The 19,274-nt window shown below is 35.4% G+C and overlaps 1 protein-coding gene across 3 annotated transcripts in view; it reads right to left on the bottom strand.

Annotated features, from left to right (window-relative positions):
- DIAPH2 (diaphanous related formin 2) overlaps positions 1-19,274 on the bottom strand; it is a 988,177-nt gene that overhangs the window by 743,645 nt on the left and 225,258 nt on the right. For all 3 annotated transcript variants that reach the window (XM_058714641.1, XM_058714642.1, XM_058714643.1), the window contains 4 exons: positions 16,042-16,116; positions 15,892-15,961; positions 4,308-4,444; positions 2,261-2,369 (listed from right to left, as the gene is read on the bottom strand). In XM_058714641.1, coding sequence (XP_058570624.1) covers positions 2,261-2,369; positions 4,308-4,444; positions 15,892-15,961; positions 16,042-16,116 — 391 coding nt within the window. The remainder of the gene's footprint in view (positions 1-2,260; positions 2,370-4,307; positions 4,445-15,891; positions 15,962-16,041; positions 16,117-19,274) is intronic.

Here is a 19,274-nt window from a genome sequence, read left to right as displayed (position 1 = left end):
TTGAATGTATCTAAAACACTTACTTCTCCTATACATACATTGTGGGACAAGTACAAACTCCTATATATGACTGAATGCCAGTGATATTTAGTTAGGTAAGCCCAACTAAAGAAACAAGAACAAAGATTTCAAGAAGTAATCTAAAATGTACAGTTTTCAGGGGAACCTAAGAGGCTTATTTGGTTGAGCATCCAACTCTTGAATTTGGCTCAGGTCATGATCTCACAGTCATGAAATGGAGCCCCACGTTGGGCTCCATGCTGAGCATGAAGCCTAGTTAAGATTCACTCTCTCTCTCCCTCTCCCCTACTTGCTGTGTCTCTAAAAGAAAAAAAGTACAGTTTTCAAATCTTTCACATTTTTTCAAATATTTCAGTAGAGATATTAAAAATTTTGAGAGAGGGGCGCCTGGGTGGCTCAGTCGGTTAAGTGTCCTCCTTCAGCTCAGGTCATGATCTTGCGGTTCATGAGTTTGAGCCCTGCATCAGGCTCCGTGCTCACAGCTTGGAGCCTGGAGCTTGCTTTGGATTCTGTGTCTCCCTCTCTCTCTTCTCCTCCCCTGCTTGCATTCTGTCTCTGTCTCTGTCTCTCTCAAAAATAAATAAACATTTAAAAAAAAACTTTAAAAAAATTTGAGAGAATTTTTATATAATGTATAATATATAAGTATATATATTATATAATAAGTATATTATAATATATAATAAGAAGTATATTTTAAAAAGGAAAGCAGTAGAATGAAATATCCCAATTATTTAAAATGTAATACATTGGACATAAAAGGCACACCATAAAAGTTTACCCAAAATGATAATCATAGTTAGAGAAAAAACAACTAACAAAGATCCTTAAATATTTAAAGAGATATTATAGTTTTGTAACACTACAGTATTCTCTTTGGACAAGCCAATTCATCTATCTGCTGTAGTTTCAAACCCTGGCAAAAAAAAAAAAGAGATACTTTTATATTTATAACACAATAAATTTATAACACAATAAAAAATAAAAGAATGAGAAAATAAATAGTTTTACATTAGATAAGAAATTTTAACATTTAAACACTCCCTACTAAATAATTTGATAAAATTAAATGTGGAACCATCTTCTCTTTGTTGAATGATACTACAGTAGTTTAAAAATTAATTCAGAAAAAGATCGCCATGGTGCATTAAATGGTAAACAGTGTCTAAAAGAAAGAGATGAGCATCAAAGACCAAAAACCCTGATGTCAAATTCTAAGTCTGCCACTTACAAGCTGTATCAGCATAGATAAGTTATCTAGTCTCAATAAGCCTATTCATCTCATAAACAAAATGGACATGATAATAAGGCCTACACAGCTCAGTTGTTATGAGAATTAAATCAGATAATTTATGTAAATTAAAATTCTTAGTCCATGATCTCACACAATAAATATGGTCAATAAATATGACTTCTCATCACTCAAGAACAAAGTTATCTTTCATAAAACGGGTCTATTCCTGAAACCATCTAAGAAAAAATAGTGAGTTTTGTCATTTTCTAAATAAGACATTTAGTCTTGGTATATACAGGGCTATCAGATAGACCCTGACCAAAGAGTTGTAATTCATCCCCCCCTCAACATTCTGGTGAATCAGATATCTGAATGTTGTGTGAATGACATAGAGATATGCTTAGTTTGCCTAAATTTCTACAATAAGCCCACAGACTTCATCAACTTATGTTAGGATAATAGCATTGTCTGAATTGTTGCCCTATTACACTTGATTATTGCTAAAGCTTTAATTTCAATGGTTTATTTTATTTTTTAATGTTTATTTATTTTGAGAGAGAGAGAGAGAGAGCAGGAAAGAGGCAGAGAGAGGAAGAGAGAGAGAATCTCAAGCAGGCTCCACACTGCCAGCACAGAGCCTGATGCAGGGCTCAAACCCACGAACCGAGAGATCACAACCTGAGCTGAAACCAAGAGTCAGATGCTTAAACAACTGAGCCACCCAAGTGCCCCAATGGTTTATTTTCTTATTTACTAACTTTCTTCCAAATATTAATGATAATCATACTCACCATATTATAATAACTTGAAGTAGTTTTCCTAATTTTAAACAAATTGTTACTCTCACAGACAAAATTTCTAGTTTTTATAAATGACCAAGCAACAGGAAGAATTTCATTTTTATGTTCCATTCTATTTAAATACTAGCAAGAATGGAGTTGGCGTCATACAAAATGAGTACTTTAAACATAACCCCAGAAGCCATTGAAGACAAAATGAACTCACCTGTAATTGCAAAGCTTCGTGATTTTCTAATCCTTCCACAATAGGTGAAAATCGTTCCCTATTATTTCTTTCTGCTGCTGTAGTTATTGCCCCTAAAAGTTTATCAAGACTACACACACACACACACACACACACACACACACACACACACAGAAAAAAAATAGAAATGAGAAATCCATCTTATACATACATTATGATATGGGTTATCTTTCAGTCTTCCCTATTTCCTTTCTAGCACTTGATGTTTATAAAGACCACCACAATTTAAGAGTTGTGTTCCTTCCTATCCACATATTTCTACAAGCAAATATTGATAGTTTTAAATAATTGGGGGCCATCAAAATGAAAATTCAATTAAAAAACTTTAGGAAAATGAATTTTCTAGGTTATAATTTTTAAAAGATCCTTAGTTGATAAACAGTGAAATTTAAAATTTCAGGTTTTGATATTTCATGCGTCAACATGATTATTAATAATCATTTAAGTATAATATGGCATATACAATATTAAAATCTTATAATAAAGTGCTGGAAAGAGCAAATACATTTAAAAGAATTGAAAACACCAACAATCTTCGAAAATGGGAACAAGAAACAAAAACTAAAAGAGAAAAGCTAGGTAACTAGAAAAGCATCTATAATTACCTAGCACAAGAGAATTATTTACCCGAAGAAAATTATTGGAAACTATCGCTATACAGTGTCTGAATCAAATTAACCTCCCTGGAGTATACTATGCTTATCGAACTATAGTTATAATTATAAAACATATACCAGAATAGGTTATATTATAGGAATTAAATACTGAAAACCCAATTTACAAGAAAAAACATTGTTTACTCATATATAAACAGATTTTTCCATGAAACCTAAGGAAACCTTATTTTGTATATGTTATTTCATTCTTTGCTCTGAGATAAGACTTAATGCTCTATGATAATATTTTTGGTTAGTGTTTGTCTTTGGTTTCTAAGTACACTAAGCAGCATTAAGCAAGATCTCATTTTATTCTAACGTATGAAAAAGCCAATGTATTACAATATTCTTAAGTCTTTTCATGGCCCTGTTCTGATTCAAACAGAAATTATTACTGTCACACGAAATGTTCAGAAGAAATATTTTAGTTCATGTCCGTAAGAAGATACTTTATCCTTTATCACAATGGTTCCTTACTAACTGGGCTTGTTAATGACATCAAATATGAAATTTTTCTTCTCAGTCAATATTATTTCCATAGGAAGGTATGATCTAATGTACATTCAGCAATGACTTGTTAAAATTAACACATACATGCTCTCTGAATAATTACAATCTTTTTTGTTCTTTCTGTTTAACAGGTTTACTTCACTCTATGCATAACTACTTCATCTTTTCATTTATCATAGGCAAATAAAGTAAAATACCACTTTAAATAAAATCATAGTACAAAATAAAAGCATCTGGTCAATTCAGTGGGTTAAGGAAGTCAAATTTTGTGATAGGCACATGTAGAGGATATTTGTGTATGTGTGTGTATGTATTTAGCCATATTTGCTGATTTTCCCCCACTTTTATAATGATTGCTTTACCTTAAGCTAGATAAAATTCTATTTATTCAATATGAATCCAACTTTGAAGAATTTCCCACTAGAATTCTATTTAAAATCTCTTTCAAAAAATTTTAGGGGTGCCTGGGTGGCTCAGTCGGTTGGACGGCCGACTTCAGCTCAGGTCATGATCTCGCGATCTGTGAGTTCAAGCCCTGCATCGAGCTCTGTGCTGACAGCTCGGAGCCTGGAGCCTGTTTCAGATTCTGTGTCTCCTTCTCTCTCTGCCCCTCCCCCGTTCATGCTCTGTCTCTCTCTGTCTCAAAAATAAATAAACGTTAAAAAAATTTTTTTAAGTTTTTTTAAATCCTGTATATAAAATAGATATGGTAAATTGCCAGTAAATTATTTTCTACAATTTAATACTATTTTCATGCAAGTAATCTAAAGAAAATCACAAAATATGGGCTTCCTCAAGTACTATTTTCCATGCACTTAATATAGTAATACAGCAATACTTACATGTTCTCTTCTCCAACAATGCAAATAGCAGAAAGTATTTTTACTATTTCAGTCATCATGTTGGGTTGTTTGGGATCAATTGCTCTTGCCAATAGCAAAAGACTCCTTTCATCTCCTAGAATCCTTTGCAATCCAAACTGAAGAAAAAGAAAAAATAAAAACAAGAACCTTCATTCAAAATGCCTATGTAATGCATGTTTAATTTAAAAAACAACTTACAAGGTGCCTGGATGGCTCAGTCAGTTAAGTCTCTGGCTCTTGGTTTCAGCTCAGGTCAAAATAGCATGTATATAAAGCCCTGTGTCAGGCTCTGCCCTAGAACACTGACAGTGCGGTGCCTGTTTATTTATTTATTTATTTATTTTGAGAGAGAGAGAGAGAGAGAGAGAGAGAGAGAGCATGAGTGGGCTAGGGGGAGGGACAGAAAGAGGGAAAAAGAGAATCCCATGAATAGACACTTCTCCAAGGAAGACATCCAGACGGCCAACTGACACATGAAAAAATGTTCAACATCGCTCATCATAGGGAAATACAAATCAAAACCACAATGAGATACCACCTTACATCTGTCAGAATAGCTAACATTAACAACTCAGGCAACAACAGATGTTGGCGAGGATGCGGAGAAAGAGGATCTCTTTTTCATTGCTGGTGGGAATGCAAGCTGGTGCAGCCACTCTGGAAAACAGTATGGAGGTTCCTCAAAAAACTAAAAGTAGAACTATCCTATGACCCAGCAATTGCACTACTAGGCATTTATACACGGGATACAGGTGTGCTGTTTCGAAGGGACACATGCACCCCCACGTTTATAGCAGCACTATCAACAATAGCCAAAGTATCGAAAGAGCCCAAACACCCATCGATGGATGAATGGATAAAGAAGTGGTATATATATATACGATGGAGTAGTACTCGGCAATCAAAAAGAATGAAATGTTGCCATTTGCAACTATGTGGATGGAACTGGAGGGTATTATGCTAAGTGAAATTAGTCAGTCAGAGAAAGACAAAAATCATATGACTTCACTCATATGAGGACTTTAAGAGACAAAACAGATGAACATAAGGGAAGGGAAACAAAAATAATATAAAAACAGGGTGGGGGACAAAACAGAGGAGACTTATAATATGGGGAACAAACTGAGGGTTACTGGAGGGGTTGTGGGAGGGGGGATGGGCTAAATGGGTAAGGGGCATTAAGGAATCTATCTACTCCTGAAATCATTGTTGCACTATATGCTAACTAATTTGGATGAAAATTTTAAAAAATAAAACATAAAATAAAATAAAATAAAATAAAATAAAATAAAATAAAATAAAATAAAAAGCAACTTATATTGGTCTTCTAAAAACCTGTATCTCCACAATAAGGTTCTATTTAATTACATGAATGGTTTTCAAATGTAGTTGCTTGTCTATGTATTTTTTTTAAATTTGAAATGACTGCATCTTGGGAGTTTTTGCCCCTTGATCAGATATGATTTCCCTTAGCTTGCCTAAAAAATCTATAAAGATTTGGGAGAAATACCTGAATAATAAGTATTTCCTCAACAAAGAAAAACATGTAAAGTACTTACTGATATAATTTTCTAAATAACTCTACTTGTGTCATTGGATCTCCCTGGAGATATCTAGAATTCATGGTTACATTCTCTAATTTGTATAGAAAATAAAATTAAACAAAAGGGGTAAAATGTTGGAAAGTTCTTTTTGTATACTATATGCTGGTTAAAGAAGCAATAAACCTCTTCCATACCATCTTCTATCTTCCCCCTTTCAGGAAGCTGTGCTACATTACAAAAGCTATGAACCCAAGGAAATGGTGCCTGGGTTTTGGTAAGTGTCACAGTCAACTAGGCAGAGAAGACACCATTTTCACTAATTTTCTAGGCTTGAATATGAGCACACAAGTGTGTATTATAAGTATGAACAGGTAAAGACATGTTTTAAAAGGTTAAAATTGAAATCTTGCCATTTACAACAATGTGGACAGAACTGGAGGGTATTATGCTAAGCAAAATAAATCAGTCAGAGAAAGACAGATATCATATGATTTCACTCAGATGTGGAATTTGAGAAACTCAACAGATAAACATAGGTGAAGGGAAGGAAAAATAAGATAAAAACAGAGGGAGAGGCAAACCATAAAAGACTTTTAAATACAGAGAACAAACTGAGGGTTGCTGGAGGGGGGTATAGTGGGGGAGTGGGTTAAATGGGTGAGGGGCATTAAGAAGTACACTTTTAAGGATGAGAACTGGGTATATGTAAGAGATGAATCACTGGGTTCTACTCCCAAAGCAAAGACTACCCTGTATGTTAAATAACTTGAAAATAAATTAATAAAACAATAAATAAATAAAAATAAAGTAATACTAAAAAAAAGTAGATAGACAATGTGAAGTTGCTGGAAGGCAAAAAGAGAACTCATAATTAAAACCTATGTGCACACATTTGGCTAAACAGTTAAAAATTGTTAGAATAAATGGGAGCAGGTATATAGACAACCCCAATGGGTTCACTGTTTTACCTTGAATTTTTTACATTAACTTTGGATTTAGTCTTTTGTTTTTTTTAAGCTATGCTGGGATTGGTAACACAGAACACTAAAAATAATAAAGTTATATTGTACAACAAAAAAGAAAAAAGGCTAAAATTGTTTTTCACTATAGTTAAAAGGTATTTTTTTTGATCTTTGTCCCACAAAGTATTTCTCAGATTTCTTATGAAATGTTTGCTTCTCTTTAGTTTAACAGTGGAATCCTACATTTCATTAGATCAAAATTGTCATTTCAAACTAACTTTTAGTTAAGTACCAAACATATGAATATTTTCATAATTCCTAATTTAACTTCCAAAAGAATTTGGGGGAGAAAGGGGAATATAGCTAAAGCTCTTAAATGTAACTTTACCAGGGGTCATAATAAATAAGAACATACACAGAGACAAGACAGAAAAAAAAAAAAGAAATGGAAGAGACAAGATGAAAAAGAAGCAAAAAAATAAATAAATAAATAAAATAAAAAATTAAAAAAAAACCCAAAAACCAGAATGGACAAATATGTATAAAATATGTATAAAGGTGGCCAGTAGGTACTAAATAGCAAGAAAAATAAATGAAAAACATAGTGTAAAACTAAGAGAACAGTGTTTACTATGCAATTACCAAACTTAAAATAATAGCTTTAAAAATCAAATAGACTGAGGGAAGGAGTTAAGTTGGTGAAATAGTAGGAGGACCTTATGCTTGCCTTATACCTTGAATACAGCTAGATATTATCAAATCATTCTGGGGGCACCTGGGTGGCTCAGTCAGTTAAGCCTCCAACTTCAGCTCAGGTCATGATCTCATGGTTTGTGAGTTTGAGCCCTGGGTCGGACTCTGTGCTGACAGCTCCAAGCCTGGAGCCTGCTTCTGATTCTGTATCTCCCTCTCTCTCTTCTCCTCCCCTAGGCACACACTCTATCTCTCTCAAAAACAAACAAACTTAAAAAAAAAAAAACCATTCTGAACACCCAGGAATTCAATCTGAAGACTGAGAGAACAAACTGCATAACTACAGGGAGAAAAGAGGCCACAACATGGAAGGTAAGAAATGCAGTGATATGATCTGGGGGAAAAAAGAATCATGGGACTACAGAGGAAAGGGAGTCCTAATCCTGGGGTGGGAGGGGGGAGGAAGAGGGAGAGGAAGGGAGAGAGAGAAAGAGAGAGATAAAGCAGCACAGCAGCACGCAGGGCACTGCACAAGAAAAACACTTCCCCAAAGCCACTGGGGAAGTGACTGGGAAAATAATAGAGGTTGATTACCATAAGGCTTACAACAAGTGTACATTAAATCTGAAGCTTTAGAAGTCTGTGCCATTGCCAGGGTCAAGCCTGGCAGGCTTAGCGGTGCTCCTGTGGAGAAGGAAGGCAGAGACCCAAGAGCAGACACTGTGCTCTGAGAATCCCCTGAATCACATGGAAGGGACAGTTCCCCTTCTTGGAGGGCATTTGGGAGAGGCAGCACTGCCTGTCAGGAGACAATGGAGCCAGCAGACACCATTGAGCTGCCCCATTTATTAGCATATGGGCAGAAAAACATGCTGAGGAGAGGTAACCTGGATGTCAGTTTTTTTTGCTGTGCTTTACCATGAACTCCAAGCTACTGCAGATTCGTGCGGCTGCTTTTCTCGGAAAAACTGCAACCAGCCACAGTGCAGCGAGACCCTCCCCCAGAGATAGCATGGGTCCTTGTCACATTGGGTCACTAAAATTTGTGGAGCCGTGAATCCCAGCCACACATCTGAGATAAAAGGAGCGCTGCACCACCACTGGGTCAGCAGACAGTGCAGATACAGGGTGAAGTCAGGGACATGACAGAAGCCTTGGACACAAGAGGGGAGACTGTCTGCTCTTTTGTGAGGGTCAGAACAGTAAGGGATGTAAATGCCCCTCTCAATGGAAGACAGTGGGCCCACACAATTCTTCACCCCTCCAATAGCACCAACGAACTTCAGAGAGCAGCACAGCACACACAGTGGAGGCCTGAGACACTGAAACCAATCTGTGTCCCCCTGCACTCTGCAGGTGCATTTTTTAATAGGGCAAGTGTGACTGACAGCCAGAGCAGCAGCAGACCTCTCTTTCAAAAGATCAGCACAACCCACCACCCCCACCACACACACACACACACACACACACACACACACACAGCAGGTGTACTGATCCTAGGGTGCTGCAAAGCTTCAACTCCAGTAAAAATAGGACTAGGAACAGGCTTTCCTAACGCACAAAGGACAGAGACAAGAATAAATGCAAAGACAGAGTAATTCATCCCAAAAGAAAGAAAAAGAGGTCACAGCCAAGGAACTAATCAAAATTGATAAAGTAATGGGAATGACCTAGAATTTAAAACAACAATCATAAGGATACTAGCTGGGCTTGAGAAAAGCATAGAAGAAATCAGAGACCTTTACCAAAGAGATACAAGACCTAAAAACTAGAAAGGTTGAAATAAAAAATGCTATAACTGAAATGCAAAACTGACTGACGTACTGAACAGATGATGGAGGAAGTAGAGGAACAAATAAGTGATTAGAAGATGAAATTATGGAAAATAATGAAGCTGAAAAGGGGGAAAGAAAAATATTGGACCACGAATGTAGACATAGGGAACTCAGCAACATTATTAAGTGTAATAACATTTGTATCATAGGAGTCACAGAAGAAGAAGAGAGGGGAAAAGAGGCAGGTTGACTTGAGCAAATTATAGCTGAAAACCTCCCTAATCTCAGTGAGAAAATACATACAAATCACAGAGGCACAGAGAATTCCCATCAAAATCAACAAAAGCCAGCCAACACCAAGATATACCATAGTAAAAATTTCAAAATAAAGAGATAAGAAAAGAATGCTGAAAGAGACAAGGGAAAATAAAGCCCTAAACCACAAGGGAAGATAAATCAGGTTCCTGACAGTTCTCTCCACAGAAACCTATCAGGCCAGAAGGGAGTGGCATGATATATTCAACATGCTAAAGTGGAAAAATATCCAGGCAAGAATACTTTGTACAACAAGGCTGTCATTCAGAATAGGAGGGCTAAAGAGTGTCCCAAAGAAACAAAAACTAAAGGAGTATCTGATCACTAAACCAACCTTGTAAGAAATATTAAAGGAGAATCTTTGAGTGGGAAAGAAAGACCAAAAGCAATAAAGACTATCCAAAGACAGGAACAGAGAAAATCTCCAGAAACACTGGTTTTACAAGTAATACAATGGCACTATATTCATATCTATCAATAAACACTCTCAAAGTAAATTGTTTAATTACTGCAAGCAAAAGACATAGGGCATCAGAATTGATAAAAAGAAAAAAAAACAAGATTAATCTGTCTGGCGACTACAAGAGACACATTTTAGACCTAAAGACAGATGCAGATTAAAAGTGAGGGGATGGAGAACCATTTGTCATGCTAATGGACATCAAAAGAAAGCCAAAGTATCCATAGTTATAAAAGACAAACTAGATTTTAAACCAAAGACTGTAAGAAGAGATAAAGAAGGGCAATATATCATGATAAAACAGCCTATCCAATAAAAAGATCTAACAATTGTAAATATTTATACCCCCAACATAACACCCACATGTATAAAACAATTAATAACAAACACAAAGAAACTCATTGATAATAATACATTAATAGTAGGGTATTTAACACTCAAACAATGGACAGATCCACTAAGCAGAAAATCTACACGGAATCAATAGCTTTGAATGACTAACTGGACTAGATGGACTTAACAGACATTCGGAACATTTCATCATAGAGCAGCAGAATACACATTTTTATCGAGTGCACATGGAACCTTCTGCAGAATAGTTCACACACTGGGTCATAAATCAGGCCTCAACTAGTACAAAAAGATTGACATCATACCATGCATATTTTGTGATCATAATACTATAAAACTTAAAGTCAACCAGAAAAAAAATTTGGAAAGACCACAAATACATGGAAGTTAAAGAACATCCTACTAACGAATGAATGGGTTCACCAGGAAATTAAAGAAGTTATATATATATATATATATATATATATATATATATGTGTGTGTGTGTGTGTGTGTGTGTGTGTGTGTGTGTGTGTGGTGTGTGTGTGTGTGTATAAAGAGAGAGAGAGAGAGAGAAAGAGAGAGAAAACGAGTGAAAATAAAAACACTATGGTCCAAAACTTTTGGAATGCAGCAAAGCACTCATAAGAGGGAAGTATAGCAATACAGGCCTATATCAAGAAGCCAGAAAGGTCTCAAATATACAACCTAACATTAAATCTAAAAGAGCTAGAAAAGGAAAATAAAATAAAGCCTAAAGCCAGCAAAATAAAAGAAATAACATATTAGAGCAGAAATAAGTGATATAGAAACAACAACAATAAAAAATCAGTGGAACAGATCAATGAAACCAGGAGCTGGTTCTTTGAAAAAATTAATAAAATTGATAAACCCCTAGCCTTACTTATCAAAAAAAAAAAGACAAAGGACCCAAATAAAATCATAAATGAAAGAGGAGATATCACAACAAACACCACAGAAATACAAACAATTATAAGAGAATATTATAAAAATTATATGCCAACAAATTGGGCAATCTGGAAGAAATGGATGAATTCCTAGATACATTTAATCACAAAATCTGAAACAGAAAGAAATAGAAAATTTGAACGGACCAGTAACCAGTAAAGAAATTGAATCAGTAATCAAAAATCTCCCAACAAACAAACGTTCAGGGCCAGGTAGCTTCAAAGTGGAATTCTACCAGATATTGAAAGAAGAGTTAATGCCTATTCTTAAATTGTCACAAAAAATAGAAATGGAAGGAAAATTTCAAAGGTCATTCTATGAGGCCAGCATTACCTTGATTCCAAAAGCAGAAAAACACCACTAAAAAGGAAAATTACAGGTCAAATATCCCTGAGGAACTTAGATAAAAAATTCTCAACAAGATACCAGCAATTCAAATCCAACAGTATATTAAGGAATTATTCACCATGATCAAGTGGGATTTATTCCTGGCTGCAAGGGTAGTTCCATATTTGCACATCAATGAACATGATAAAACACATTAATAAAAGAAAGGATACAAACTATATGATCCTCTCAATAGATGTAAATAAATCATTTGACAAAGTACAGCATCCATTCTTCATAAAAAACCTCAACAAAGTCGGAATACAGTGAATATACCTCACATCATAAAGGCCATATGCAAAAGACCCGTGTCTAATATCTACTGAGAGCTTTTTCTCTAAGGTCCAGAACAAGCCAGGGATGTCCACTCTCATCATTGTTATTTGACATAGTACTGTAAGTCCTAGCCTCAGCAATCAGAAAACAAAAGGAAGTAAATGAATCCAATTCAGCAAGGAAGATGTCAAAATTTCACTATCTGCAGACCACATGATACTCTATGTAGAAAACCTGAAAGATTCTATCAAAAAATTTCTAGAACTGATAAACAAATTCAGGATAGTCGAAGGATATAAAATCAACATAGAGAAATCTGTTGCATTTCTATACACCAATAATGAAGAGGCAGAAAGAGAAATCAAGGAACCAGTCTCATTTACAACTGCACCAAAAACCGTAAGATACATAGGAATAAACCTAACCAAAGAAGTAAAAAGAAAAAATTGTACTCTGAAAACTATAAAACACCTACATTATGAAAGAACGTGAAGATGACAAAAGAAATAGAAAGCTATATATGAAGCTATTATTGTCATCAAGAGAGTATGATACTGACACAAAAACAGACACATAGATCAGTGGAACAGAATAGAAAAGCCAGAAATGGACCTACAACTATATGGTCAACTAATCTTTGACAAAGAAGGAAAGAATAACCAATGGAATAAAGTCTCTTCAACAAATGGTTTTGGGAAAACTGGACAGCAACATGCAGAATAATGAAACTACACTACTTTCTTATACTAAATACAAAAATAAATTCAAAATGGATTAAATATCTAAATGTGAGACAGGAAACCACCAAAATCCTAGAGGAGAACACAGGCAGCAACCTTTTTGACCTCACTCAGAGCAAATTCTTACTAGATATGTTTCCAGATGCAAAGGAAACAAAAGCAAAAATAAACTATTGGGGCTTCATCAAGATAAAAAGCTTCTAGGGGCGCCTGGGTGGCTCGGTTGGTTAAGTGTCCAACTTCGGCTCAGGTCATGATCTCGTGGTCTGTGAGTTCGAGCCCCGCGTCGGGCTCTGTGCTGACAGCTCAAAGCCTGGAACCTGTTTCGGATTCTCTGTCTCCCTCTCTCTCTGCCCCTCCCCTGTTCACGCTCTGTCTCTCTCTGTCTCAAAAATAAATAAACGTAAAAAAAAATTTAAAAAAAAAGATAAAAAGCTTCTAAACAGTAAAGGAAACCATCAAAACAAATAAATAAAAGGCAGCCTACAGAATGGGAGAAGATATTTGCAAATGACATATCTGACAAAACGTTAGTATCCAAAATCTATAAAGTACTTATCAAACTCAACACCCAAAAAACAAGTAATCCTGTGAAGAAATGGGCAGAAGATATGAATAGACACTTGTCCAAAGAAGACATGAATAGATACTTGTCCAAAGAAGACACCAAGATGGTTAACAGACAGAAGAAAAGATGTTCCACATCTCTCATCATCAGGGAGATACAAATCAAAACCATGATGAGATGCCACCTCACACCTCCTAGAATGTCTAAGATTAACAACACAAGAAACAACAGGTGTTGATGAGAATGCAGAGAAAGGGGAACCCTCTTGCACTGCTGGTGGGAATGCAAACTTGGTGCAACAACTCTGGAAAACAGTATGGAGGTTCCTCAAAAATTTTAAACTTAGAATTACCCTAAAATCCAGCAATTGCAATATGAGGTATTTACCCAAAGGATACAAAAACGTTGATTTGAAGGGGGGCATGCACTCCCAATGTCTATAGCAGCACTATCAACAATAGTCAAATTATGGAAAGAGCCTAAATGTCCATCAACTGATGAATGGATAAAGAAGAGGTGTTATATATATACAATGGAAGATTACTCAGCCATCAAAAAGAATGAAATATTACCATTTGCAATGACATGGATAGAGCTAGAGTGCATTATGCTAAGCAAAATCAGTCAGAGAAAGATAAATACCATATGATTTCACTCATGGAATTTAAGAAACAAACCAGATGAACATATGGGAAGGGGGAAAAGAGAGCAAAACAAACCATGAGAAACTCTTAAAGATAGAGAATAAACTGAGGGTTGATGGAGGGAGGTGGGTGGCAATGAGCTAGGTGAGTCATGGGTAATGTTGAGGGCCCTTGCTATGATGAGTACTAGGTGCTGAGCACTAGGTGTAAGTGATGAATCACTGAATTCTACTCCTGAAACTAATATTGCACTGTATGTTAACCTACTAGAATTTAAATAAAAATGTGAGGAAAAAGGAAATCATCACTCTAAACTTAAGAGCAATATGACAGCAATGGAAGCTAAGAGGCAATGGGTTACCTTTTATCCTATTATGGTCCTATCATTACATGTTTTGTATAAGGGAAAAGAGTTGTTGAAGAAAGCTATCTAAACTTCTTGGGTCCAACAGATGTGAAATTTAAGTCATTTCAGATGCAAGTGTCATGCTTTGACTATGACAATTTATTCCACATGGAGTGGATATAACATATACATATATTTTTATTTTGAATGTATACTTTACACCTATTGTTTCACATGCCTATAATTTAAAAGATCCAACATTTATTCATTTCCTAAGCATTTATATGCAAGTTATTAAAATGTCCTAACTAAAACTTGACCTTAGTTTAGAATAATCTAAGTCAAACCATCATGTTTTTTAAAACTGCCAAACTCCTTAAGTAATAAGTAATTATGTTTTGACATAACAACTAATGCCTGTTTTTGTTCTATTATTTCTTTGTTTCTCTCAATTGAATAAAGAGATTCATCTTGATTTGTAGAGATGCAAGGTTCATTAGTGCTGTCTTGTTAAGAGACTAGAATCTGCACAAATGTGTTGCAAAACAGTAAGGGTACAAAAGTTGAGAAATTCTGTATTAATGCTGATAGAAATCTTTCTGAAAGAGACTTCCAGGAACAGCACAATTAGTATAGTCTATACAGCAGTCTTATGTCAACTAGCAAGTATCTTCTACACATGTCAGATGTTCTTTCCTGTTAACATGTGTGCATAACATATACATATATAATCATATATAATCCCATATGTTTAAGAAAGACTACAGATTAAAGAATCTTATAGCATTAGTTATTAATAGCTATACATTTATATTATAGTAATAGCTACACATTTGTGCAGTTTTTGGTTACTGTTATAATTATTTCTATTAAATATCTTGAGATTATCAAAAACACCATCTAAAGAGAATTATACAATTAATTAATTAGTCAGTGGTATTTTACTTATAGGAATATAGAGCAAATTTAATACAGTAACAAAAAGTTTATAGAAAAAATAACTATAACTTCATAACATGTACAAAGATTACTGTTACAAAAAAAAAACCCTTGTCTAGAATTTGTAAAGTCCCTCATATTGCAACTGCTATATATATACAAAAAAACCTTCCTATCTTCCTAAAATGTCTTCTATGTATATTAACTCATTGACATTAATTGAACAAAGAAGAGAAATCTTCACCATTGCAAACAAGTTCTTTTTTGCTGGTTCTTAGCACACAAGTCAAACCATACTTTTGGATTTTCCTTTTCAATGGAATAAAAATTCTGTAAGAACTGGTATTCAACACACAGCATTTAACCATAAAAGAAAAAAAATATTATATAATTTGGGAACAGATTTATGTTTCCATAATTGTAAAAAAATACCAGTAAATATTTTGTGAGGCAAAGTATATTTTTAAATATATTTCAATGAAGCTTATTATGATTTGCACCATAAAGACCCTTTGACAACTGAATAAGTACCTACTATTTTGTCAGTTTCATACTTCCATATACTGTTGGGCAAGTTCTCACCTTTTGTCACAGGCAGAAATAAATACTACTTACCTTATTATTCATGAATGCTTTGAGGCACTGAATAAGTTTATACTGATTCTTCTTGTCTATGTTTTCTTGCCTGAATAAAGGGGAAATAAACAGGTTACACTGTGCTCAAAAATTTCTGCTTTGGTGATTTTTTTTCATGTTTATTCTTACTGTTTCTTGTCCAGAAGCTTTTCCAGCACATCCAATAAGAGTCCAAGACCTTCATGGCTAAAGTTGTTAACCCAGCTATAAAATGATCAAAAAAATGTGTATAAATAATTTATATATTTAAAACATTAAATATCCAAAATGAAATTTTGATTTTTAAATCTGATAATCCTGTCTTTATAACATCTGTCATTTTTTTTTCTACTTCCATTGCTATAAGTATTGACTCTATGAAGATGATTCAGAGATCTTTACCTCAATGCCAGACTTCTCTTCACATTTTAGATTGCCTATTCCACAGCAATGCCTTGGTTGTTTCACCAGCATCAGATACTGAAGTCGGCATATATAAGCCAAATTGATCTTCCCCTGTATCTCTGTTACCCTAAATCAACTCTTCTTCCACTCTTCCATACTCTGTTAATAACACTGCTATTCTTTGAATCCTTCAAAGTTGAAATACTGGCATAATTTTTTGATCTCCATCTCTTTCACCTTTGTATTTATTCTTTTCATTCATTCCACAAATATTTATTGAGTACCTACTAAGCACCAGGCATGTTCTGGGCGATAGAGATATAATAGGCAACAAAACTAAGTCTTTACCCTCATGTAGCTTACTATCAAAAAAGAAGGAGACATGATAAACAGATAAACAAGTATATAATAAAATGTCAGTAGTTTGGAGCTATGAAGAAAAATCAACTTTGGTAAAAGGAATAATGAATGCCAGGATGTGATTTATTTTTAAATATTTTTTAATGTTTTTATTTATTTTTGAGAGACACAGAATGCAAATGTTTCATATGCACTGCCATCAAGCTATAAAGCATTTATTTATTTATTTATATTTAATTTTTAATATTTATTTCTCTTGGAGAGAGAGAGACTGAGTATGAGCGGGGGAGGGGCAGAGAGGGAGACACAGAATCCAAAGCAGGCTCCAGGCTCTGAGCTGTCAGCACAGAGCCTGCGTGGGACTTGAACCCACAAACCGTGAGATCATGACCTGAGCCAAAGTCGGATGCTTAACTGACTGAGCCACCCAGGCACCCAGGATGTGATTTTTTTAATGTGTTGTCAGGGAAAGATTGTTTGATTAGGTGGCATTTGAGCAGAGTCTTCAAAGAAGTGAGGACTTTCACAGTAGAAGGATGAAGGACAAATCAAGTCCTGAGGAGGTAGCTAATATGCTTTGAGTATTCCAGGAATTGTGAGGATACCCGTGTGGCTGCAGCTGAATAAGAAGTCTTGGAAGAATGGCAGCAAATGAAGTCCCATGTGTGGTAAAAGGCTGGAAGACTGATCATGTACAGCTTGGTTTGACTTTCTGTCATCCAGTCATGAATATGCTACTTGTAGAATGACTCCCACATATTTCCCCTCCCCTCCTTTTCATTGTGTCTGATAACATTCTAGTTTAGCCCTAGTTACCTTTTCTTTAATGTGACAGGAGTCTCCCAACTAGGGTCTCTGCAGCATCATTCTTTTATTCAGTTTACAAAATGCAAGATTAGATTGCACTTAACCAGCAGTCATATGTCCAAAAATTTCCTCTGTACTACCCAACACATTTCAAGTCCCTTGACCCAATAGTCTGATCTAGCCTCAAATATTCAGAACCAATCACATCCACAATGTGTATGGAAGTTCATTTTAAACAAATTGTTTTAATTTCCATAGTGAATATGAGAAAAAAATCAATATGGCATTGTAATGATAACTGGCAGCAAGCTACTGTTCATTTGAGGCATGCAATCAATCAGTACAATGAGCCATTTTCTCTAAATACTCTCCCTCATCAGTGGGGTGGTGGTGGAAAAATAAAATGACATCAGCTCTAAGAATAATATATCAGCAGATATTACAGCACAATATACCCTTACAGAAAACTTAAAGTAATAGAAATTCTGAACAAATTTATATACCCAGCCCTTGGTATCTCCTTTGGCATTTAGGAAGATAAAATAATCTATGATTTCCTTAAATTTAATACTTATAAATTGCTTTTCAAGATTCTAAATTTTACTCATATTCTTTCCATACCCAGTAGTTCTAAAATTATTGGTTACTTTTTTCTTGGATTAGTAAAGTGTTTGGTATAAGAACATTACTTAAATCTGGTCACTTAACATCAGTCACCCACACATCCCAGACTTCTTCAAATTGTGCGGTTTATGGTACTTTGGTTTCACTCAGTGGAAATTACTATTGGTGTGAAAAAAATAGGATACTCATGAAACCTAAGTGTGAGGATGCAGGGCCTATTTATTAAAAACTAGGCAGTGAAAAGTCTTAACAGAATATTTTAGGCCAATGGGCAGTGGAGGCCTAGTTAGAATATTCAAGACTTTTAAAGTAGACAGGGGGCACCTGGGTGGCGCAGTCGGTTAAGCATCCGACTTCAGCCAGGTCACGATCTCACGGTCTGTGAGTTCAAGCCCCGCGTCAGGCTCTGGGCTGATGGCTCGGAGCCTGGAGCCTGTTTCCGATTCTGTGTCTCCCTCTCTCTCTGCCCCTCCCCCGTTCATGCTCTGTCTCTCTCTGTCCCAAAAATAAATAAAAAACGTTGAAAAAAAAATAAAAAAAAAAAGTAGACAGAATAGGAGTCCAAAAGGAGCCTGATAATAGAGGGATAAAATAATTATGTAGCATGATGACACTCGACAGGTTAAAAGGAAGGAAATGCAGCTAAACATATCTTTTTTTTTTTTCTTTTTCTCTTGCCAGCATCATTGCACTTTCAAGCACTAAACACTTTGTGGCCTTTAGCCAAATGCTGTTTTTTCTTTTTCTTTCTCTCTTTCTCTCTCTCCCTCTCTCTATAAATATATTGATTTTAGCAAATACAAAAGTGGCCATGAAATGATGAAGCAGTTTAAAAACAAAATGTTGGCTACTCTACATCGGCAAGAATCCTTATACTACTACACCTGAAGTAACTATAAATCAGTGGTTCTCGAGGTACGTGCCCCAAACCAGCAGCAGCAGCATCAACATCAGCTGGAAACTTGTCAAAAATACAAATCTTTGGGCCCCACCCCAGACCCACCAAATCAGTAACTCTGGGGATGGGGCCCAGCAATCCGTGTTTTAACTAAACCTCTAGGTGATTCTGATGCTCAGTCAATTTTGAGAACCACTGACTTTCTCAAGCAAGACTCAGGCTCAAAATTCAAGATTGCTTTATACACCCCCACAACCATACTGTGAATTCCCACTGCCACAGGACAGAG

Source organism: Neofelis nebulosa, chromosome X, assembly GCF_028018385.1.
Source record: "Neofelis nebulosa isolate mNeoNeb1 chromosome X, mNeoNeb1.pri, whole genome shotgun sequence".
NCBI classification, from domain to species: Eukaryota; Metazoa; Chordata; class Mammalia; order Carnivora; family Felidae; genus Neofelis; species Neofelis nebulosa.
Note: the sequence above shows the minus strand (reverse complement) of the source record. Positions and strands in the feature narration are given on the sequence as shown.